This window comes from Xyrauchen texanus, chromosome 7 (assembly GCF_025860055.1).
Source record: "Xyrauchen texanus isolate HMW12.3.18 chromosome 7, RBS_HiC_50CHRs, whole genome shotgun sequence".
Lineage (NCBI taxonomy): Eukaryota > Metazoa > Chordata > Actinopteri > Cypriniformes > Catostomidae > Xyrauchen > Xyrauchen texanus.
Genome location: NC_068282.1, coordinates 40,721,609 through 40,745,222, shown reverse-complemented (window position 1 = coordinate 40,745,222; position 23,614 = coordinate 40,721,609). Strand labels below are relative to the sequence as shown.

At 35.4% G+C, this 23,614-nt stretch overlaps 1 protein-coding gene across 1 annotated transcript; it reads right to left on the bottom strand.

Annotated features, from left to right (window-relative positions):
• Positions 1–8,430: 8,430 nt before the first annotated feature.
• On the bottom strand, positions 8,431–23,240 carry tbx19 (T-box transcription factor 19). The gene is made up of 8 exons (XM_052129567.1): positions 23,023–23,240; positions 20,959–21,223; positions 15,034–15,168; positions 14,124–14,185; positions 11,081–11,142; positions 10,756–10,944; positions 9,318–9,453; positions 8,431–8,662 (listed from the first exon to the last, which is right to left on the bottom strand). Exons 1-8 carry the CDS (start codon positions 23,238–23,240, stop codon positions 8,431–8,433), a joined length of 1,299 nt encoding a protein of 432 aa, XP_051985527.1.
• Between the last annotated feature and the right edge of the window lie 374 nt (positions 23,241–23,614).

Sequence of the window (23,614 nt, the reverse complement as noted above, 5' to 3'; positions counted from 1 at the left end):
ATACAGGCGCAGGTGGTGCCTGCGACTTCAAGGGGTGGCGGAAAACTCATCGGAAGATGTGAAAGAGAGAGTGAAGGAGGTCTGCAGAGCCGTGGTCCCAGAGGAGCAGAGAAACGTAGTGACGATGGCGGTGGACATCGCACACCGACTCAGAGCCGGGGAGGATCAGCGGGGGAATCCACGGCCGATCATCATCAGATTTACTTCAAGAACGGCGAGGGATCTAATTTGGAAACATGCCAAGCAGAGTCCTTTTCTCATGACTCAAAGCTTACGCTTCAAGGAGGATCTCACAGCCGCAGACAAGGAAGCAAGGAGTCGACTGTGGCCCGCGGTGGACCGAGCGAGGAAAGAAGGCAAAGCCGCTTATTTCAGCGGGGCGAGAGCGTTCATCGATGGCAGAGAAATACGTTCAACCTAGATGTACTGTATAACAGGTAGTTAGATATGGTAATGTTTACATTTTGTTTATAAAGTTTCTCAGCTTTATCCTTTTATCGTGATAAAGGAACGCTTTACGGGGACTTTAGAGTTTGATAAAAAACTCCAAAGTGTGAAGTTTATTTAACCCAAATGTGAAAAGAGGATGGTTTATGCAAAAGTTGTATTTAGTTATGCAAGAAGATTGTTGCCTATAGAAAACACTAAAGTTAAACTAAAGTTAAGCTAGTCATTTGTTTTTGTTTTTCTCTCATTGATGTCTCTTTATGTTTGTTCTGTCAATGCCAGAGGTTTAAGAGATTTACTTAGAAGGAAAGCTTTTTTTTTGTACTGCAGAGCTAAAAATGCAGACTTTTATTTTATTCAAGAAACTCATGCATGTGCAGAAGATGAATCTTTTTGGAAGAGCCAATGGGGGAGTGAAATATGGTTTTCGAATGGTAATAATCGATCAGCAGGCGTGGCTATTTTAAAAGGAAACTTTAAGGGTCAAATTCTACATAGTGAAAAAGATGTTTCAGGAAGATTAATTATTTTAGTATGTGAGTTGGAGCAGAAACAATTCATAATGGTTAATATTTATGCCACCAATGACACAATTAGAAATCGGACTCTCTTTAAAAATGTGGAGGATAGAATCTGTCGACTTAATTTGAAATTTTCAGAAGCTAAGGTTTTATGGGGAGGTGATTTTAATACAGTATTTGATGATAACTTGGATAGATGGCCTCCAAAACCTGCAAACATAAATTGTGAACTTAAAAATACATGTTTGCGTCTAGGACTTATGGATGTTTGGCGTGAAAGGAACAAATCGCAGCGAATGTATACTTGGAGCAATAGAAGTCTGTCTTTGCAGTCACGCATAGATTTTTGGCTCATCTCTAATGACCTTGAAGATAAGATCAAAGATGTGATGATAGAACCAGATGTGTTAACTGACCATAAACTTATACTTATTAAAATTTACTTGAGCAATTGTTGTTCTCAGAATAATACTTCCAGTTACTGGAAACTTAACAATTCATTACTTAACAATAGATTTTAAATTAGAAATTAGTAGAATCATTGAAAAATTTTGGAAACAAGCCTGTAATTCTGGTAACTATGGACAAAATTGGGAACTAACAAAATTTGAAATTTGCAAGATGGCTATTATAAAAGGGAAGTATTTAGCAAAGCAAAAAAGAGAAAATGAATCACAAGTCATTAAAGCAATATTAAATTTACAAATAAAATCTAGCGGTAATCTTAATGAACATGAGAAAGAAAATCTGATTTTATTACAAAGTAAACTAGACGACATATACATAGAAAAAACTAAAGGCACCTTTGTTAGATCTAGATGTAGATGGATGGAAAAAGGAGAGAAAAATACAAAGTACTTTTTTGGATTAGAAAGGAGAAATGCTGAATATAATACAATAAGTAATTTGTCAGTTAATGGAAGTATTACTAATAATCATAAGGTAATTTCAAAACATGTTGCTAGCTTTTATCAGGACTTATACTCGTCCACTTCCACAGGTTCTGGCATAGATTCTTTTTTAAATAACATCTCCACAAATGCTAAGAAAATAAATGAAGTATTTAGAGAGATTTGTGAGGGAAGAATTTCCTTACCTGAATTGGTGGATTGTGTTAAACTTTTAAAAAACAATAAAACACCCGGGAATGATGGCCTAACAGGAGAATTTTATAAAGTATTTAATGACAAACTTTCTCCTTTCCTGTTATCTGTGTTTGAAGAGGCCATTGAAAAAGGTGAACTTTCTCCAACGTTGAAACAGGGCGTGATTACTTTAATTCCCAAACCAAATAAGGATAAATTGCACATTGAAAACTGGAGACCCATTAGTTTACTTAACAATGATGCAAAGTTATTTTTCTTAAATTTTCTGGCTTTATGCCCAATAGATACAAAAGCAATAACATATGTTTAATTTTAGACATGATAGATTACAGCGACCTCCTTCCGAATGATAGCTTCATACTATTTATTGACTTTTATAAAGCTTTTGACACCATCGAGCATAAATTTATATTAAAATCTATTTCCTTTTTTGGCTTTGGTAACTATTTTCAAAAGGCAATTCAAACCTTATATAATGGGTGTTCTAGTTCTGTTAAATTGAAAACAGGCACATCAGAAAGATTTAGTATATCACGTGGTATTAGACAAGGCTGCCCGGTGTCTCCATTTTTGTTTCTCTTAGTTTCTCAGACAATGGCTACACACATAAAAATGTCTCCCTTTTTAGGAATTAATGCTGTTGGTAACTTGCAGATGACACAGCCATCTTTTTAAGTGACCGTAACCAAATTGGGACTGCAGTAAATAGTATCAAAACATTTAGTGAGGTATCAGGATTGGTAATGAACATTAATAAATCAGTTTTGTTCCCCCTCAAAAAATTGCAATCTGGCCAGTCTTGATGGAATACCAATTAATGAAAAAGTGACATATCTTGGAATTGTACTTTGTAAAAATATAGAGGAACGTCATAAGTTAAATTTTGATCCAATTGTTAAAAAAATACAATCTAAACTAAATTCATGGTTAATGAGAGACTTGTCTCTATTTGGCAGGGTCTTAATTTCAAAGGCAGAAAGTATATCACGCTCCGTATATGTTGCCTTATCGCTGGATATCCCAAAAAATACAATTAAAGAATTGGATAAAATACTGTATGATTATATCTGGAGGAAAAACCCCATTATCTCAAAAAAGATGTTATCACAGGATGTAGAGACCAAGGTGGTCTGGAAGTGTTGGATTTTCATACTATAAACAATACTTTTAAAATTAAATGGATTATAGAATTCTTGAAAAGCCCTGACAGCTTCTGGAATGCTTTTCCATCATATTTGTTCAATAGTCTTGGTGGCATACATTTTCTACTGAAATGTAATTTTTCTATTGATAAAATTCCCTTGAAATTAGCTGATTTCCACAAACAAGCCCTTCTATCTTGGATATTGATTTATAAACACAACTTTAGTCCACATAGATACTTAATTTGGAATAACAAAGAAATCCTTTATAAAAGGAAGTCTCTGTTTTGTCGGCCATGGTTTGATAGAGGAATTCTGTTGGTAGGACAGTTACTGAACAAAGATGGTTTGCTCATGTCATATTCAGAATTTCTTCAAAATTTTAACTTCCCAGTGACACCAAAAGAATACGCAGTTGTATTTGATGCAATCCCTACAGGTTCACTTCAAATTCTAAAACACATATCATTCACAGATATTAGTGTTGAATTTAATAGAGTTTTTATTGGGGATACAGACATTACAAAGAAAAAATGCACCAATAAATACATTAGAAATCAAATTTCGTGCTCGGTTCCACCTGCTGCAAAGTTTTTTTGGTGTTCAACCATGGGTGATTTAAATTGGAAAAAGGCAAATACTACTATTCATAAATACTGTATTAATAATAAAGTAAAAGAAGTTTCATTTAAAATTTTACATCAAATTTATCCTGTTAAAGATACGTTAAGAAGATTTAAAATAAACTTCGAAGAGTCTTGTGTTTTTTGCCAATCTAATAAGGAGACTATTTTTCATTTATTTTATCACTGTATGTACACAAAAAAATTTTGGTCTGATTTGGAAGAATATATAATCACAAAATTGAATGTAAACATCAGAATCAATATTTTTGATGTCATGTTATACTTTGATTTTTGTGGTTTGTCCAAAAAATAAATTTTTGTTATTCAACTGTTTATTATCCTCGGAAAATACCATATTCACAAATGTAAATGGTCTAATTCACAACCTTGTTTTAAGGCATTTCATCTGGACTTTAAATCATATTACAAAACAATAGAGAACATGCAAAACATGAAGGCTACAAGAACATTTCATCTCTTGAAGGAACTGCATAATTTTTAATTTTCCCCTTCTATAATTATATTAATTGATTTGTTTTTATCCTCTGGTCTGTACACTGTACATTTAATTGTTGTTGAACAGGTTACAGTATTTGTAATGTTCTCTGTACCTATTGTCCTGTGTATTGTTCCTTAATAATAATAAAAAAATAAATAAATAAATAAATAAATAAAAGTGGATATAATGTTTGGATTTGGTATATGGTTTTTGTTACTGTTTACCGTTTTGTTATTTTGCTTATATTTTCGTTTCGTTTGAAGTGCAATTTGAATTTATAAATATTTTTGGTTTATTTTTTTTGTGTTTCAATAAATGAATTAAATTGTTAAAAATGCAAAAAAAAAAAAAAAGTCAAGACTAAACCAATTCACCTTGGTGAGGTGACCACATAATCGTTTTGTATTTTTATTAGCCATTTCACACAGAAAAACTAAAATGTGCAGGAACTATAGGCCTGTATTTATAATATTATGAATAAAATGTGCGTTATTTGGAAGAAAGTCGAGTGTGACTGAATTTAGCCCACTAATTTCATTAGAGTATTGCTCGTGCAATATTTTGCTTGTATTTTATAAATATAATGCAATAACAGAACAAATACAGTGAAGAAATGATTTGGCTACATATTTATTAAAACATGATTTAATGTAATCTGACAGAATGTTTTATACTTTACAGTAAATGTGTTAAGGAACAACATGAGACAATTTTTGTCTTGTACACAAGTCCTTGTCTTTTACAGCATTTTCTTTTTTTTATATTCAGTAATACATAGATCCTTCTCAGGTACAATAGCAATCTAAGCCACTTGCTCCTATATTATTAATTGTTGCCATTTTTGCTGTTTTTCTAGGTTGTGCATCAGCCATTTGATTTGGTGGTGTACTTTTTGTTTTATCCAAGTACTGTGGTTTGAAATATTTCTCACAGTTTAAGTAATTTTATTAGTTAAGTAAATATGATGAAAACAATGCAACATTTATTAATGTATACATAATGTTCTGCTTTTATATTTGCAGAAGGTTCAGTATCATTAGAATTATTATATGATATATGAAACTTCTCTAAAACTCTCTTTACAAAGTTGGATGTTGTTTAGAAACCATATTTGAGAGATAAAGAGATGGTGTGTGTTTGTGTGGGTGAGAGAGAAAGAAAGAAAGAAAGAGAGAGAAAGTGTGTTTTATCGCATGCCCACAGTGGCTTAAACTCATGCCAAGGCCCCATTCTGTGGACAGAAGTCATTATTTCATTACACACATGTGAAAAGAACAGAGTGGTCCATTCCACCAGCACGTTTAAAATAACATTTTCAAGAGCGGATAAACGTGATGGGCAAATAATTGCCCATCTCTTTAGCATTTTAAAACTGCAGGTAAGTGAGGCCTGCTTTTGTAGAAATATTGAGAGCTGTGTGTGTTTGTGTATTTAAGTGTGAATGTACTGTAAATGTAATGTGTTTGTGTTTCTGTCTTTGAAAGTGTGAATGTAATGAATTTGTTTGAGGGAAAAAATGTGAATGGAAGAGAAAGAGCGATTGTAAACTAAATGAACGGGATTGTAGTTGTGTGCACACGATAAGGAAAAGGATGTAAACTGTGCCTGCCAAAAGTCTGCTGTGCTACAAATGCCAAAGTGAGGTTTAATTGATTAACTAGAGTAATAATTTATGTTGGTGCCTAATTGTTGACAGTTGAATTAAGCTCTTTCTGTGAGTCACTCTAGTCAGATATGTTCCGATAACATGTTTGATGTTGCAGTCTTTTGTCCATACTTTAAGTCAAAATGTAAAAAAGAACTGCAAAGAAAAAAAAGATAGGGAGGAATATCTTTTTTTAAATGTACATTTACGCATTTGGCATATGCTTTGATCCAAATCGAATTAGAGTGTATTCAGGGAATACATTTTTCTTAATCAGTATGTGTGATGTCTGGAAATCAAACCCATGACCTTGGCATTGCTCATGCCACACTTTACCAATTAAGATAAAGGATTAGAAATGTAGAAGTTCTAAGAAAAAAAAAAATCATTTTTACATATTTAAGTTCTAAGATTTATGGTCATAGACTTTGTAGATAAAAACAACATCCACTTATAACTGTACTCAAATGTAATTATTTTAATGTAAATCAAATTAGGATATTACGACAGAGGTTCACAATACACTGAAAGCACAAAAACTTTAAAATATGGCCTTGTCACAAATGGCGGACGTGATGTGGACTTGTGGTCAATGTTGGGAAAATTACTCAAATATAGTAATCAATTACAAATTACTAATTATTTTTATTATAATTAAATTACTTAATCGTAAAAGGAATTACATTACTAAGTATTTTACTTTTAAGTTACTTTCTAAAACACTGTTTTTCAGCTCAATAAATAATCCCTATATTTCCAACTGGAACGCTTATACACTGTGACACTTAACAAAAGTAAGTGGCCAAAAATTTGCATCTTTTAGTGAATCACTGACTTAACTGATTAGTTGAAAACACTACCAAGACAATGGAAATGAATGAGAACGTTTCATTTAATTTAAGATCACTCGTTCTCATTCAAAAACACTGATTCATTCACAAAAACAAAACAAAACAAAACACCACTAGTTTACATCCAGAGTAAGAGAGCAGTGCAGAGAGCAGAGTTGCTTGATGCATTGGCTTCCTTTGGAACTATTTTCTGCTGTACAATCTAATTATATATCGATATATATTGATCATAATTTGATACATCTGAAATGGTAATTTCATTGCAATTTAAAGGGGTCATGAAATGGAGAATCAAATTGTCCTTGATATGTAGACATATGAGGTATCTGTACAATAAAAAAAACATACTGTAAATTTCATAACTCAAAACATCCTCCCCAGTCTAAAAAGAGCATATATAGTTGTCAGTTGCCACCCTGCTGAAATGTCTCATTTTGAAATCCGTCTGTTCTTGACGTCACAAAACATTGGTAATTTGTATTTACACATCCCACAACATGCATCATTGCATCCTTGGCCCCGCCCACTGCTGCGCAGGTTAAGAGAGCAGGCCTTGTGTGGCTAACTATTCCAAACATAACACCAAAGGGGACCCATCTGTACTATTTTTGAATATATTCATGCACTAGACAGTCATCATTGACTGCTTGATACATATCTCATGCCTCTTTTAAAAGATGTGGTGTCAAGATACAACTCTGAAAAGGAGAAGCGATTCTGCTGCCTGTGTTATTTTAGCTCAAACAAATCATGGATGTATTCTTTCACCCATCTGCGTTATTTTTTAATTGTTGGTGTATATAAACATAGGACGTCTTTTACAATTTCGGTGCGTTTCCGGCTAGGTGCACCTCAGTGCACCTTCAGTATGTGTGTGCGTAATTTCACCATTCTTTGGGCTATGATGTGTTTCAGCTCATGTCAGTGTCAATTGTTTGTGAACTATCATAATACAATTCAAGCTTTGCAAAAGAACTGTTATTAAAGGATGGGGCAGTTAAAAACACTTCAATAAACATAAGTAAACCATTTCATTTATGAATATTTCAAATGTCATGACTGTTTGATAGTTTATGTTGCCCTGTGTTAACAGTTGTGCTTGAAATAAACAGTTTAATATTTTCAAATGCAATGTGTTGTATGTGTTTATGTGTAAATCCTGCAATTTTGTTTTATTATGTTCCTCCGATTGAGTTTGCTGAATATGAGGGGCTGCATGATGTTAGCTAATCAGAAAATTGGGTGTTTACGTTGGACGTTTTTGAGGAGGTGCTTTAGGCTAAAACCGAGTATTTCAGACAGAGGACCAAAACCAGGGTGGAAAATGATCATATATTACTAATTGTGACTGTTTATGTGCAAAAAAGGGAACCTCAGGGAAGATAATAAAATTATACAAATAGCACCTCATGACCCCTTTAAATGTTCAGTTGGTACCATTTGTGAAAGGCCTATGTGGCACTATGTCATCAAAGTGTGGATTGGGGGAAGGGCTTAAGACATAATTTGGGACAGATCTATTGACACACATCAGAACCAACTGTACACTTCTCATAATATTTCTTGTACACTCTTGCAGTCTAAAGAGAACATTCAAAATGTGTGGGTGGTGACAGAAGGCCAGCTCAACCCACCCACCCTACTCTGATTGGCTTGGTCAACTCCACCCTCAGAGCTGGTTGGTCCGTGGATCTGCAGTAATGTGCAGGGTGATGTGGAGATAACATCTGCAGGCTCCTCCTGGCTGTGTGTAGTGCTCACAATGCCCCCTGGAGGACTGGATGACACAGTGCAGCTGCTCACAGCCCACAAGCATGGATACTGACTGTGAGGAAAACAGGTACTTGTAAAGAACACTGATAACCTATAAAATCACAGATAAGTAAATATAAAAGTGAACTGTAACATTTCTATTATGTTTCGTGTTGGGCTGGTTGAGATACTCAAACAAATAGAGCAACATTTTGATTCTATGTGCCACAGAGTCAGTGTTTACACTTTTCAGAGAAATTTACTAAAAGCTTACTTAAAGTTGTCTGCATATTAAAGATGCAGTCAGTAAAATTTGCTTATGTTGCGCAGGCACCTAGGGGCGTAGATGCAGCATCAACAAAAAACAGAAGTTCTCAGTTACCAATGTCATTTTAAAAATGTGCTATTTGCAGTCAGCCGTTATTCATTTATTCCACAAGTGGATAATCATATGATGTGAACATACAAATGTGCAATATTCTACTACTACTATTTACTTCTGTTTAAAAGTTTAGCAATTAATAAATAACTAAGAGCACCTTTATGCAGGTATAAAGGATTTTTATTATATATAGATTTTTAGGTGCAGGTATGTACTGTATGTACATAAAACCCTAAACAGATAATCCCATTGCTAGTTATAATGTGGTATGGTGTTGTAAGGATAAAAGTCTGGTTTCTCTCTGCAATCGGTTCTTTTTCTCTTGGTTGCTGGTTCTGATTCTGACCTGCTGGCTCCAGGTGAGCTTGGAGCAGGCTGCATAGATAGCATTGTAGCAGGACCAGGAGGAGACACACCTGTCCAGCCCTCATTACCAGAGAACACCTGCACTGCGCCTGGACTCAAATTCTCAGACAGAGACACTTCAGAGGGGAAAAAAATTTAAAAAGGGAATGAGTCAAAGGGAAAACTGATATTATGAATACAGTGGGGTCCAAAGATCCAAAAGTCCACATTTTTGGGGGCCTGGGTAGCTCAGTGATAAAGATGATGGCTCCCACCCCTGGTGTTCGATAGTTCACTAGTTTGAATCCCAGGAAGTGTTGAGTGTCTCCAGCCAGGTCTCCTAAGCAGTCAAATTGTCCCGTTTGCAATGGGAGGGTAGAGTCACATGGGTTAAACTCCTCGTGGTCGCTATAATATGGTTCTCTCTCGGTAGAGCGTGGATGCGTGAAGCCACAAGTGTTGGGTCTCTGTGGCAACGCGCTCAACAAGCCACGTGATAAGATGTGCGGGCTGACTGTCTCAGAAGCGGAGGCAGCGAGGACTTAAAAGCGCATTGGGAATTGGGCATTCCAAATTGGGTGAAAAAGGGTCTGGAATTTGGAATGCCGAATTCCCTATGCGCTTTTAAGTCCTCGCTGTCGCGTAGTGACGCCTCAATCTGGGTGGCAGAGGACGAGTCACTTATCAAATAAGAAAATGAGTGATATTAGCTAAGAAAATAAAAACTAAGTACCAAATACTACGAAATTCTGAAATTTTTGTAACTTTTCACACACACAAAAACTTTTTTTTGCATTTTAAAAGTGGACTTATGGACTTTTAACCCAGTACAATATTGAAAAAGCTTTTAGATAACGGTATTTAAAATAAATATTAAAGATAGAAGTTGTCTATAATTATCACTTCTATTAGCTACCTGAAAGGTTATCCTAGTTGTGTTTTATTAAAGGAATAGTTACCCAAAAACAAAACTTCTGTCAACCTCATGTTGTTCCAAACTCGTATGACTTTCTTTCTTCTGTGAAACACAAAAGGAAAATTTGTGAAGAATATTCCGGTCCTTTTCAATACACTGGCAGTGGATAATAATTCTGCAGCAAAAAGCATTTAAGTTAACTTCTGTCATGAATGTGCGATGGACATTAAGCTTTTTACTGAAAAATTACTTACATTTTGGGTTGTTTTTCACCAAAAGCTATTGTATGTCTTCAGAATACTTTGAATATGATGTACGAGTCATATGGACACATTTTTTATGATACTTATGAAAGCTTTAAAGCAGAATCCCTTGACACTTGACCGGACCTTCTTCAAAATGTACCCTTTTGTATTCCACAGAATAAAGAAAGTCATATGGGTTTGGAACGACATGCGGGTGAGTAAATTATGACAGGGTTTTCATTTTCTGGTGAACTGTCCCTTTAAACATAATGTGTTACCCGAGTTGTGACCACGGTGATGATGGTGGCGGGACAAGTAGGGTGATGGGTACGGGGCTGCTCGGTGCCCGTGCAGACTTGGGTAGTGTTTGTAGCCATGGTGGGGAGCGAGTGGTAAACCTCCAGGGTATGGAAAGTTACCACCACTTGCAGAACACAGAGTGTCTGGGTTTGATATGAACCACCCATCTGCAAACCAAAAAATAGACACCAATTTCATTAACATAACACTGTTCTATATGAACATGTCTATAAATCAGCTGAAAGAACATATTAATGATGTACAGTTTTGCTAAAATAAAGACACAGGAAATAAATCACTAACAGTGTGGTATGCCCACATGCTGGTTTTCAGCTGGAGGTTCTAGATGATTCTTTGAATGGCTCCTATGAAGAAAGAAAGAGAGAGAGCGAGAGAGAGAAGCTTTGTCTATGAGAGAAACCTCAAAAGAAACATAAACCTATTGGTACATAATAAATCAACAGTATAAGTAAAGATCAATAACCATTATCATGACACTATTCCACTTTACACTTGTCTCACTATATATTTTTCTATGGTTAATCTCACAATATCTGCAAGGGACATATTTCATCCTATAATCAAATGAATTAAATAAGAAATAATATTAAGCTTAATGAATATGAAGCATAATTTTCTTACATTGATGCAAATAAATGGCTTTTTACTGTAATGTGAAAACATAATGATACTGATATACTATTAAAATTGTACATATCTATATATAATTGTAGTATTTGTTATACAGCCTTTAATTTATGCTGATTTAAATAAATAAGCAATGTATTTCATCATTTTTGTATGTATTACAACTAAGTATTACAGTAAAATGTTGTGTGATGTGTGATTTAAACTGTTTAGGAATTGTAATGGTGATGGTTACAACAATCGTCAATCAGATATATATGGCAAAAATATACAGTGGGTACGGAAAAGTATTCAGACCCCCTTAAAATTTTCACTCTTTGTTATATTGCAGCCATTTGCTAAAATCATTTAAGTTCATTTTTTTCCTCATTATTGTACACACAGCACCCCATATTGACAGAAAAACACAGAATTGTTGACATTTTTGCACATTTATTAAAAAAGAAAAACTGAAATATCACATGGTCCTAAGTATTCAGACCCTTTGTTCAGTATTTAGTAGAAGCACCCTTTTGATCTAATACAGCCATGAGTCTTTTTGGGAAAGATGCAACAAGTTTTTCACATCTGGATTTGGGTATCCTCTGCCATTCCTCCTTGCAGATCCTCTCCAGTTCTGTCAGGTTGGATGGTAAACATTGGTGGACAGCCATTTTCAGGTCTCTCCAGAGATGCTCAATTGGGTTTAAGTCAGGGCTCTGGCTGGGCCATTCAAGAACAGTCATGGATTTGTTGTGAAGCCACTCCTTCGTTATTTTAGCGGTGTGCTTAGGGTCATTGTCTTGTTGGAAGGTGAACCTTCGGCCCAGTCTGAGGTCCAGAGCACTCTGGAGAAGGTTTTCGTCCAGGATATCCCTGTACTTGGCCGCATTCATCTTTCCCTCGATTGCAACCAGTCGTCCTGTCCCTGCAGCTGAAAAACACCCCCACAGCATGATGCTGCCACCACCATGCTTCACTGTTGAGACTGTATTGGACAGGTGATGAGCAGTGCCTGGATTTCTCCACACATACCGCTTAGAATTAAGGCCAAAAAGTTCTATCTTGGTCTCATCAGACCAGAGAATCTTATTTATCACCATCTTGGAGACCTTCAGGTGTTTTTTAGCAAACTCCATGCGGGCTTTCATGTGTCTTGCACTGAGGAGAGGCTTCCGTCGGGCCACTCTGCCATAAAGCCCCAACTGGTGGATGGCTGCAGTGATGGTTGACTTACTACAACTTTCTCCCATCTACCGACTGCATCTCTGGAGCTCAGCCACAGTGATCTTTGGGTTCTTCTTTACCTCTCTCACCAAGGCTCTTCTCCCCCCGATAGCTCAGTTTGGCCGGACGGCCAGCTCTAGGAAGGGTTCTGGTCGTCCCAAACGTCTTCCATTTAAGGATTATGGAGGCCACTGTGCTCTTATGAACCTTAAGGGCAGCAGAAACTTTTTTGTAACCTTGGCCAGATCTGTGCCTTGCCACAATTCTGTCTCTGAGCTCTTCAGGCAGTTCCTTTGACCTCATGATTCTCATTTGCTCTGACATGCACTGTGAGCTGTAAGGTCTTATATAGACAGGTGTGTGGCTTTCCTAATCAAGTCCAATCAGTATAATCAAACACAGCTGGACTCAATTGAATGTGTAGAACCATCTCAAGGATGATCAGAAGAAATGGACAGCACCTGAGTTAAATATATGAGTGTCACAGCAAAGGGTCTGAATACTTAGGACCATGTGATATTTCAGTTTTTCTTTTTTAATAAATGTGCAAAAATGTCAACAATTCTGTGTCAATATGGGGTGCTGTGTGTACAATAATGAGGAAAAAAAATTAACTTAAATGATTTTAGCAAATGGTGCAATATAACAAAGAGTGAAAAATTTAAGGGGGTCTGAATACTTTCCGTACCCACTGTATTCCTTTGCTGCTTGTATTTCTTTTTTTAAATAAACACTTTCTGAATGTCAGTTTTTCACAGGTGTGTTTTACCTTAGGCTACACAACTACCTCTACTTGTGCTGAATTACTCAGAGCTCATTCCACTAACATTGTTGTGTAATATCTCACACATTCTTCACTGTAGCCGCTTAAAATCTCTCTCTCTCTCACTTCACACTGCCTCTCCAACAAGCTCCTTTACTAACACACTCACTCCATTCAAAGCATAAATGCTTAATAATTGGTTGCTCATCACGACTGATTTCACACCGTCATGCTAGCTTGACTAGTGCTAATGCCCGCAATGATATCATTATGAGTTGAAATATGCATTGTTGTTAAATTGGTGAGAAAACTTGTTAACACTAACAATGTTTGTTGTTTAATACACAATCACTCCATTCAAAGCTTAAACGCTTAATAATTGGTTGCTAATCATGGCTAATTTCGCACAGTCATACTAACTTGACTAGCGCTAATGCCCGCTATGATATCATTATGAGTTGAAATATGCATTGTTGTTAAATTAGTGAGAAAACTTGTTAACATTAACAATGTTTGTTGTTTAATACACACTCACTCCATTCAAAGCTTAAACACTTAATAATTGGTTTGCTAATCATGGCTAATTTCGCACAGTCATGCTAACTTGACTAGCACTAATGCCCGCAATGATATCATTATGAGTTGAAATATGCATTGTTGTTAAATTGGTGAGAAAACTTGTTAACACTGACCATGTTTGTTGTTTTATGTAATTTAGATGAATTGTACCTTTCCTTAGCATCAAGGAAAGCTTTTGCAAAAGGGTTGTGTTTTATCTTCAATGCAGTTATCTGTGAAGAGAAGAGGATTAATCACTTCAAATGTACATAACCTTCATTAAACGAATGGGAAAACAGACAGTGCATGTGGTAAAAAAAAGCCTATATCATAACTTTCCTATGTCTTACAATTGTCAAAATCTTAAAATCTTCAAGTTGAAAAGAAAAATCTGAGATTTTCCAATGTGGTGGCTTCCAAAAACACTTAAAGTAATTGTATTTTACATTCAGCAAAATAAAAAACAAATTGACTCACTTTCATACACATCTGGGATGGCATGAGGATAAGTAAATGATTTTAAACATTTTGAAAAGATGTTCTAACCTTTTTATTTTTGGATGGTTCACCCAAAAATGACAATTCTCTCATCATTTACTCATTTATGCCATCATAAAACAGGAACAAAGATTTGTTTTAAGAATTTTTCAGCTCTGTAGGTCCTCACAATGCAAGTAAATGGGTACCAAAAAGCTCCAAAAAGCACATAAAAGTGATCCAGTGGTTAAATCTATGTATATGTTCAGAAGGGATATGATACGTGTGGGTTAGAAACAGATCAATATTTAAGTCTTTTTTTTTTGTTTTTACTATAAAATCTCCTCCCTGCCCAGAAGGTGGCAATATACATGAAGAATGCAAATCGCCAAAAACAAAGCAAGAAGAATATGAAAGTGAAAGTGGGGATTGATCGTAAAAAAAGGACATAAATATTGATCTGTTTCTCACCCACACCAATAATATCTGAAGATTTTGATTTAAATACTGGACACTGGAATGGAATGAGGATGAGTAAATAATTTGTGGGTGAACTATCACTTTAAGCATGTTTATTGTAAACATTTTGAGAAGATGCTCTAACCTCTTCATTCTGATAGGCTGTTACAGCGATGAATTGAGTATCTGTGAAAGAGATGTTGGTCACCATCCTGTGGCTGCCTCCCACACGAACTATATGAATTTGTGGCTCGTACTTATGAAGAGAATTCAGCATGATCTAGATCAATCAATCACAAAAGAGAAGAAAAAAAACAGATTAGACTTCTACTGTAGAATTCACTAAAATATGTAGACGACATACTGACTTTAATTTAAAATATAGTTCCATACTTTATAAATCGTGAACAGCGGTTGGGCTCCATAAGTAAATATCCCATTAATTTTCTCCATAGGCAAATAGATTTTTATCAATATTTCTACAGACTTACTGTGAGCTCTGAGGTTTGTAATCAATGGTATAAGCCTCTGTTGTTTAAACATTGCGTTTAATAGCTGAACGACACTACCCATGGTCCAGCAGATAAAGATCCACCAATCAGAAAATCACAGCCAACAAAGTGCACCAAACAAGCTCTGCAGTGACTGTCCACTCCCATTGTGATTGACGCAAAGTCAGTCCCTGTCAGTCCCATCTCCCTCAAACTACTTGTTTATATGAAAATATCTGAATATTGCAATAATAATGCAATAAAATGAAAATATATTGTATAATATATTAATTAGATTATGTCATTTGCAATACTTCATGGGATAGTAGTTTGTTAAAGGGATAGTTCACCCAAAAATGAAAATTCTGTCATCATTTACTCACCTATGCCATCCCAGAACACAAACAATGATTTTAGAAGAAGTGTTCAGCTCTGTAGGTCCTCACAATTTAAGTAAATGTGTACCAACATTTTGAAACTGCAAAAAGCACATAAAGGTAGAACAAAATTGATCTAAAAGAATCCAGTGGTTAAATCTATATGTTAAGTAGGGGTGTAAAAAGTACTCCGAAATTATACTTAAGTGAAAGTATGGATAATGAGTGAAAACATTACTAAACTATATGTCCAAGTATCTAGCCAAAAAATACTCGAGTAAAAGTAAAAAAGTGTTCACATTAAATTGTACGTAAGTAATAACAAATTTAAAAGTAACTTTTTTCCTAAATTCAAAAGAGCAGATTGTGTGAAATTTGACTGGCTTGTTAAGTTGCCTTTTTACTGTCTCCGACTATTATAATATTTCTCCCCCTGTGACATTTGCAAACTGGTCAAAGTATAATTTTATAATAACAACATCTTTGCTAAATACATTTTATGTGGCCTATTGTATTTCCTGGTGAAATTAACACTGGAGGCTCTACAACAATGACTTGTATCCCCTTTCACACAAATCAGATCTGAAAAACCACCTCTGCAGATGGTCAGAACTTCAAACAGCCACATTGCAACACTCAATTTGAAATGACTGACCTCTGGTCTGTCATCTGAGTACTTTTCAAGTTTATATACAATTTTTAAAAGTAAAAATTTTTCTTTGGAAATGTACTGAAGTAAAAGTGCAAGTAAAGTACAAATCCCCAAAATAATACTTAAGTATTTTTTCTCAGTTAATTTAAACCCCTGATGTTCAGAAGGCACATGATAGGTGTGGGTGAGAAACAGATCAATATTTAAGTAATCTTTACTATAAATTTTCCTTCCTGCCAAGTAGATGGCAATATGCATGATGAATGCAAATCGCCAAAAACAAAACAAGAAGAATGTGAAAGTGAAAGTGAGGATTGATAGTAAAAAAAGGACATAAATATTGATCTGTTTCTCACCTACACCTATCACATCGCTCCTGATGATACTGATTTGCTGTAAATACTGGAGACTTATGGATTACTTTAACACTGACTTTATGTGCTTTTTGGACCTTCAAAATGTTGGTACCCATTCACTTGCATTGTGAGGACCTACAGAGCCAAGGTATTATTCTAAAAATCTTTTTTAGGTAAACTATCCCTTTAAGTATACAGTCTTGTACCTTTGACTTTTGTCTGATTTTCAAATATTTTTCTTGCTTCGAATCAAAGTTTGTAATGTTGTTATTCACCCCAGAGCTGCTTTGTTTGGTTCATGGCTTAGAACTCTTTTATGAAGAATTTAATTAAATCTCTACGGAAGAAATGAAAAGGAAAAATACTTACTGTTGCGCTCCATAGTACAAAGAATTCCTTTATTCCTATATATTTATATTTTAGGCCATAATGGTAATGACTATCAAATCATGCTCAGAGTGGATTCTGTTTCATTCAAAAAGTTAGTTTTCCTAGTGCAGCCTACACAAAATTACAAATGTGTTTATCTTCAGATCATTGGTCATAAATTCCCCAATTCTTTATTTAACAACCGTTAAAGCACTTACTCTTAAAAAACACACTCCGATCTCTTTCGTTCAGTGTCTTACCTATATCTACATACTATCTAATAATTTTGAACTTTATTAGCAATTTATTTGTGTGAAATGCTCGTCAGATTTTTACATTTACACACTGCATTGTCTACATTCTTTGTATGAAAAAAATCTTCAGGTGACTGTAGTGACCGCAGACAGTGTTTAAATCTATAAATGTAACATCAACAAAATTCTGAGAAAGAGATGCGCAGAAAAGAGACAGAAACTGATTTTTTCCCTCTAATTGATAGATTACAATGACTGATGAGGGGTAGGTACTCATCTGCATGGCTACAGGGGACATAAAGGGCTTTGTGTGCTTTTCTCTCCCCTCTGCCTTTTTTAATATGTTACCTTTTTGAACATCTAAGGACTGATGGCTAAATTAATTTTGCATAGAAAAAACAGAGGTAATTACCATAATGTACAACTAACCACAGCAATTATTTCATTTGGAGCTGGTTCTCTCTCATCGTCCTCTCCTGTGCCAGCTCCTCGTTTAAAAACCCCGGTTAATAGGCAACAGAGAAGAACAGAGGAGGACAGGAGGGTGGAGGGGAGGGGTCATGTAAATACCAATAATAATTTGGTGGCGGAGTCATACTCGAATGGAGCGGGCTGGAGCACCTTGCAGTGGCCCCGCTGAAAGCCAGGATGGCTAGCTGAAGTAGACCACTCTCTGCCTGAACGGCAGGAAGTGCATTAAATGAGAAAAGTGGCAATTAAGAGCTGTTTATTCCTGTTTACATGCAGTCCCTGCTGAACAAAGGGGCTCCATAGGTGAAGTGGATGCAGAGGAGAGCACTAATTGTATAAATGCGCACTTGAAATTTCCCCGTGGCAGCACACAGGGTGATTAAAGGCAGGCCAAGACTCCTAAAAGCTGCACAGGCCTGTTTGGACAAACAAGAGCCCTGAGAGGCTACTCAAGATTGTGGAACAGGGCACATAGAACTCTACGCACCTGCACAACACGAGCACTACCTGTAGATAATGTGGGGTAGGGTGGGGTTTTTGTTATGTTGCATTTCTTACTCCTTTGCCTATATACAGTACAGCAAACATATGCCAATTATACAGAAGAGAGAACCAGAATTATATATAAGAATAAGAACAAGAATAAGAACAAGAGTTCAATAGGCCCTTACATGAAAGAAAATTCATTAAGATTTCTGCATTTACCATATGTTTTTAACCAAAGTTCAATTAGCAAACTCATTGCCAGCTGTTTTTATGACTCTGCTCTACCGTTTGTGCTACAGCAACAAAATATCAAACCAAGTGACATTTATTTTAAAGAAATATAGCACAAACACACTTTTCATGCAAAACATTTCACAAAAAGAAGTTAGCTAGGTTTGAAATGATAAAACAATAGATATATTGTTCAAAAGTTAGACAAAAAGTACTTGAACATTTGGTTGTGAAACTTTGTGAAACATGTCCAAAGTTCATGTGATTACTCTGCTAGGACTTAAATGCTGCCTTCATGTGCTATCGGATTTATTCTACTTCCCACTTCTGAAGTGGTAATTACGAGTATGTCACTTTCAAGTGCTTTGTTGTCGTAAAGAACAGGAAACACTTTTATTTTGACACCAGTCTCTATACTACATGTTACTCAGTTAGCTTGCTGACGATGATGGAAATGTGTTAAAATACATGCTATTTTCATGGTAAAGATATACAACATGCATCAAATGGTTGCTGATATACACTACTGGTCAAAAGTTTTGAAACACACTCAGAATTTATTATATTTGTTTTGCTTCACATTTTAGAATAGTAGTAAACTCCTAAAACTATGGCATAACATACATGGATGGGAATTATGTTGTGACTAAACAAAATCCAAAATAAATCAGAACGGTTATATTTTAACATCTTCAAAGAAGTCCCCCTTTGCCTAGAATTTGCAGACATGTACTCTTGACATTTTCTCAACCAACTTCTTGAGGTATCACCCTGGGAGGCTTTTTAAACCGTATTGAAGGAGTTCCCATCTATGTTGGGCACTTACTGGCTGCTTTTCTTTATTATTTGGTCCAAGTCATGGACTTTTTTTTAATACATTTTTTGTTTTATAATGAAATAAATGAATATGGTGGCACAATTATAATTTTGTCTACAAAACTAATTTCAAACATTTAAGCATTAAGTTTCAAAAAACTTTTGAACGGTAGTGTACATAAATGTATATGACCAAAATGATATGAGCTAACTGTAGTCTCCAACCAACTCGGGAACTCAGGTATCAAAATGATCTACAAGTCTCCCCAGTCGTAATAAAGACTTAAGGGGTAATTCATGTGCAACTTGTGAGTGGGGAAACTCGAATTTACGATCATTCCGATTGCATGTGAAGGCAGCAAAAGTCCACTTGTATGGACTTGAGGGGAACTGACCTCAAACATCCACTAAAATCTCCTTGACACCAGCTGATTAAAAGTCAATGCAAAATGGCTAAGAAGTGTAAAGTTAATTCTGACAAAAAAAGTGTTGCATCATTTGTTTGCAGAAGCACTCTTGGTTAGAAATTAATATACAAAGATATTCAGGCATTTTTGAGTAAATTAAGCATTCAAAGGTGTCCATATACAAACTAATGCAATGATATTCAGACATTTATAAGTCTGACTAAAACAAAAAGTATACTTCGGTCAGACAGCAATGCTAGGTGTCTGAGAACAGGATGCATGATGCAAATTTCTCATGATGCCCAATTTTTCTACCATGCATACTCTGAACACACAGTATGTGCATGCGCCTGTAATTATTTGCACTAATTAGTGGGTCCATAAGGTACATTCACACTTGTGTCGTTGCTGTCACGAAGAAGCACTAGAAGATGCAATTGCTGCTAAACAACAGGAGACGAATGTGGAAACAACAACAGTGGATGTGAACATTAAGAACGTGTGTGTGTGTGTGTGTGTTTGAGCTCAGGAGACAACTTTATTTGTATAGCTCATGCCTGAAGGAATATAAAGACATATTTTTGGGACATTTTGAAGTGTGGTTTAAGCATTCTAAAGTGTTTAAATACTTTTTGTTATCTAATTTACTGATTATAATACATTTGTAAGTGTTACTTAAGTGTCCAAAAGAGTTCAAATACTTTTTGTTACTTTACTGTCCCAAAGTGTCCAAATGCATTCTGTTATCTAATGCAATGATATTCAGACATTTTTAAGTGTGACTTAAGCGTCCAAAATAGTTCAAATGCTATTTGTTATCTAATACAATGATATTCAGAGATTAAGTGTGATTAAAGTGTCCAAAAGAGTTCAAATACTTTGTTACTTTACTGTCCAAAAGTGTCCAAATGCATTTTTTATCTAATGTAAGGATATTCAGACATTTTTAAGTGTGATTTCAGCATCCAAGAGTTTAAATACTTATTTTAATCTAATGCAAAATACTTAAGAGACTTAAGTGTCAGAGACTTATTCAGAGACTTAAGCATTTTTAGTTGGAATGAAACGTTCAAAAGTGTTGAGGGCTATTGTTTAGTTCATTTTGGCAGTAATCACTATACACTGTGGTGTCAGTACTGTAGGAGTTAGTATTTAAGCACCTGGCCACCTCCGTTGAGTTTGTTGGTCAGTTTGACTTTGCTGAAGCACACTGGAGCCTTCATCCAGTGGGCACCGAAGTTGGGCGAGTCAGGGTGGATGTATATACAGCTGTGACTGTGAGGTTCAGGTTTGCCCGCCGGGACCCACTCGCCATTAACATACTTCCAACGATGCCCGTCTGCAGGGCTGAAGTCCAGCAGGAACGAATACATGGCGTTGGGATCTAGACCTGCCACGCTGACTTTCAGAACTGGGAACATCCTCCTACAAAACACAGAATTTTAAGGGGAATTATGGCATATGAACAATTTAAAAATGCATACTTTGATGCTCCTGTAGACCAATTAAAAAAAGTTATCTCTTACTTTCACACACTGAAATGTGTATGAACACTTAGAGGGATAGTTAACCCTAAAATTAAAATCGTTCATCATTTACTTACCCTTATGCCGTTCCAAACCACTCTGTGGTACACAAAAGATGTTAGGGAGAATGTTAGCCTTAATCACCATTCACTTTCATTGCATCTTTTTCCATACAATTAAACTGAATAGTAACTACAGCTAAAACTAACATTCTGCCTAATATCTCTTTTTGTGTTCCATAGAAAAAAAGGAAGTCACACAGGTTTTGAATTAAATGAGGGTGAATATATGATGCCAGAATTAAAATTTAACTTAACCCTTAAACTAGCCCTTTAAATCTGATCAAATATGTCCAAGAGCTGTTACACACTGGCACATATGTGATTTAACAATTTTCCCCAATAAAAATTATTCACACCAGCTGCCAACAAATCTTAACAAGCATTTACAAGCACAAACTCCATGAGAGGTTGAATGCTAGTCATTTCCCACTTTTTCTGCCTATGATTATTTTTTATGGATGAGAACAAGTTTGAGAGCGGCTGCAAATGGAAGGACACCCACCTACAGAGTTGGTCAAGTCACCCTTCAGCTCGACAACACCACAACAAGCCTATTCAATTAAATGACTCTGTCTGTTCCAAAACGAAAAAAGATCTGCCAATGGCAACGACACAAAATAATAAACATGCCTTGGAAGTAAAGCATTTGGACAGAAATGCAGATGGGTAACTTAAATGTAATCAAAACTTAAAAACAGACAAATTCAAAACCTCCTTTTAAAGGGTGAAGAGCAACACGTTTTTATGTGTATATAGAATAAAACACCCCCACTGTTTTTATAATAATAAAAATATCTGCATCTTCATTTCTACAGTGTTTAGAATGGTTCAGCAGAAGTGCTTGTTCTTTAGTTAAACTCTATTAAGCACTAAAAATGTTCAGGAAAAAAAAAAGGTTCTATTTAAGGTACAAAGCCTTGAGGAGACTAGAAGGTAGATTTTTATAAATTAACCATTACAATTTACAAAATAAGTCAGCAGGGTACAATAATATACCCAAAAGAGTCATTTTAACAAGAGATACAAAAAAATGTCCCATTGCGGGTATACCACCCCAGTTTTTATTTTTTCCTGAGAGTAGACTAATATTAGAGTAGATTTGATATTTGTAACAAATCCAGTTAAAATATAACAGTCTTCATGAAGCACATTTCATTATTTTAATTTTATTACTGAATGTTATAAACATAGCTTTTTTAATGTCGGAATTTCTGCCACTGTTGAAATAACAAATGAATTACTGTATCAATATGAGCTATATGAAATAGCCTTTTTTGTTTCACTAAAAAAAGAAAAGAAAAATAATAATAAATTTGCACTTGTATATGTTTTGAACACTATTCTGATGCTAGTGAAACTTTGTAATATGGCACTTTTGTACCACTGTATCCTTAACACGATTCGCTTATGTTTTCCTCTGTTGTAAGTCGCTTTGGATAAAAGCGTCTGCCAAATGAATACAAGGTAAACAAATGTTTTCATTTAAGTTTAAGTGTGAAAAGTTACAAATTTGCTTTCTAACAACTTTTATGAAAAACTAAGCTAAAAATAATAATAATTACAAAAAATAATTGTGCATAATAAAATATTTTGTTACAAATTTGACATCTTGCTCAGATGGGATGCGATGGCTCACCTGCCGTTCTTCGTTACAATCATCTCATTGGTCACTTCTTTGAATTTCCTCCAGAGTTCAGCATCTTCCAGTGTGACTTTGAGCTGTTTTTCTGTGGGATCTCCCTTTTCTCGACCGGCCTGTAACTCGCTCTCCACGACGCTCAAAAGTCTGGTGATACAGCAGTCACTGGCGGCCACCGCTCCGCCGACGTTCCCCGTGTCTTCCTCCACCTTCATGAGTGATGGGCAAGTCTCACGCCCTCTTGACAAGTAGAAAAGAACTTTGCTGTAACTATAACTCACTATAATTTATGAGGAAACTTAGACTTAATTTCTACATACACATAAACAACTTGTGGAAATGTTCAATCGTAAAAGAGAAGTCAGATACTTTTAGTAGTCGTCAAATCATAGTTTAGTAGTCTATGATTGAGCTGAACCAAATGCCTACTGCGACCACCTGTTCTTATGACAGGAGGACAAACCTGCAGTCACGTGGGTTTGCTCTTAATTAAGTGGCTGATTCTCAACTCATTGTTTCAGTCCTAATATCCAATCTATCTTAAAAAAAATAAATAAAAAAAAATCATTGTATGTCATGAAAATGCGAG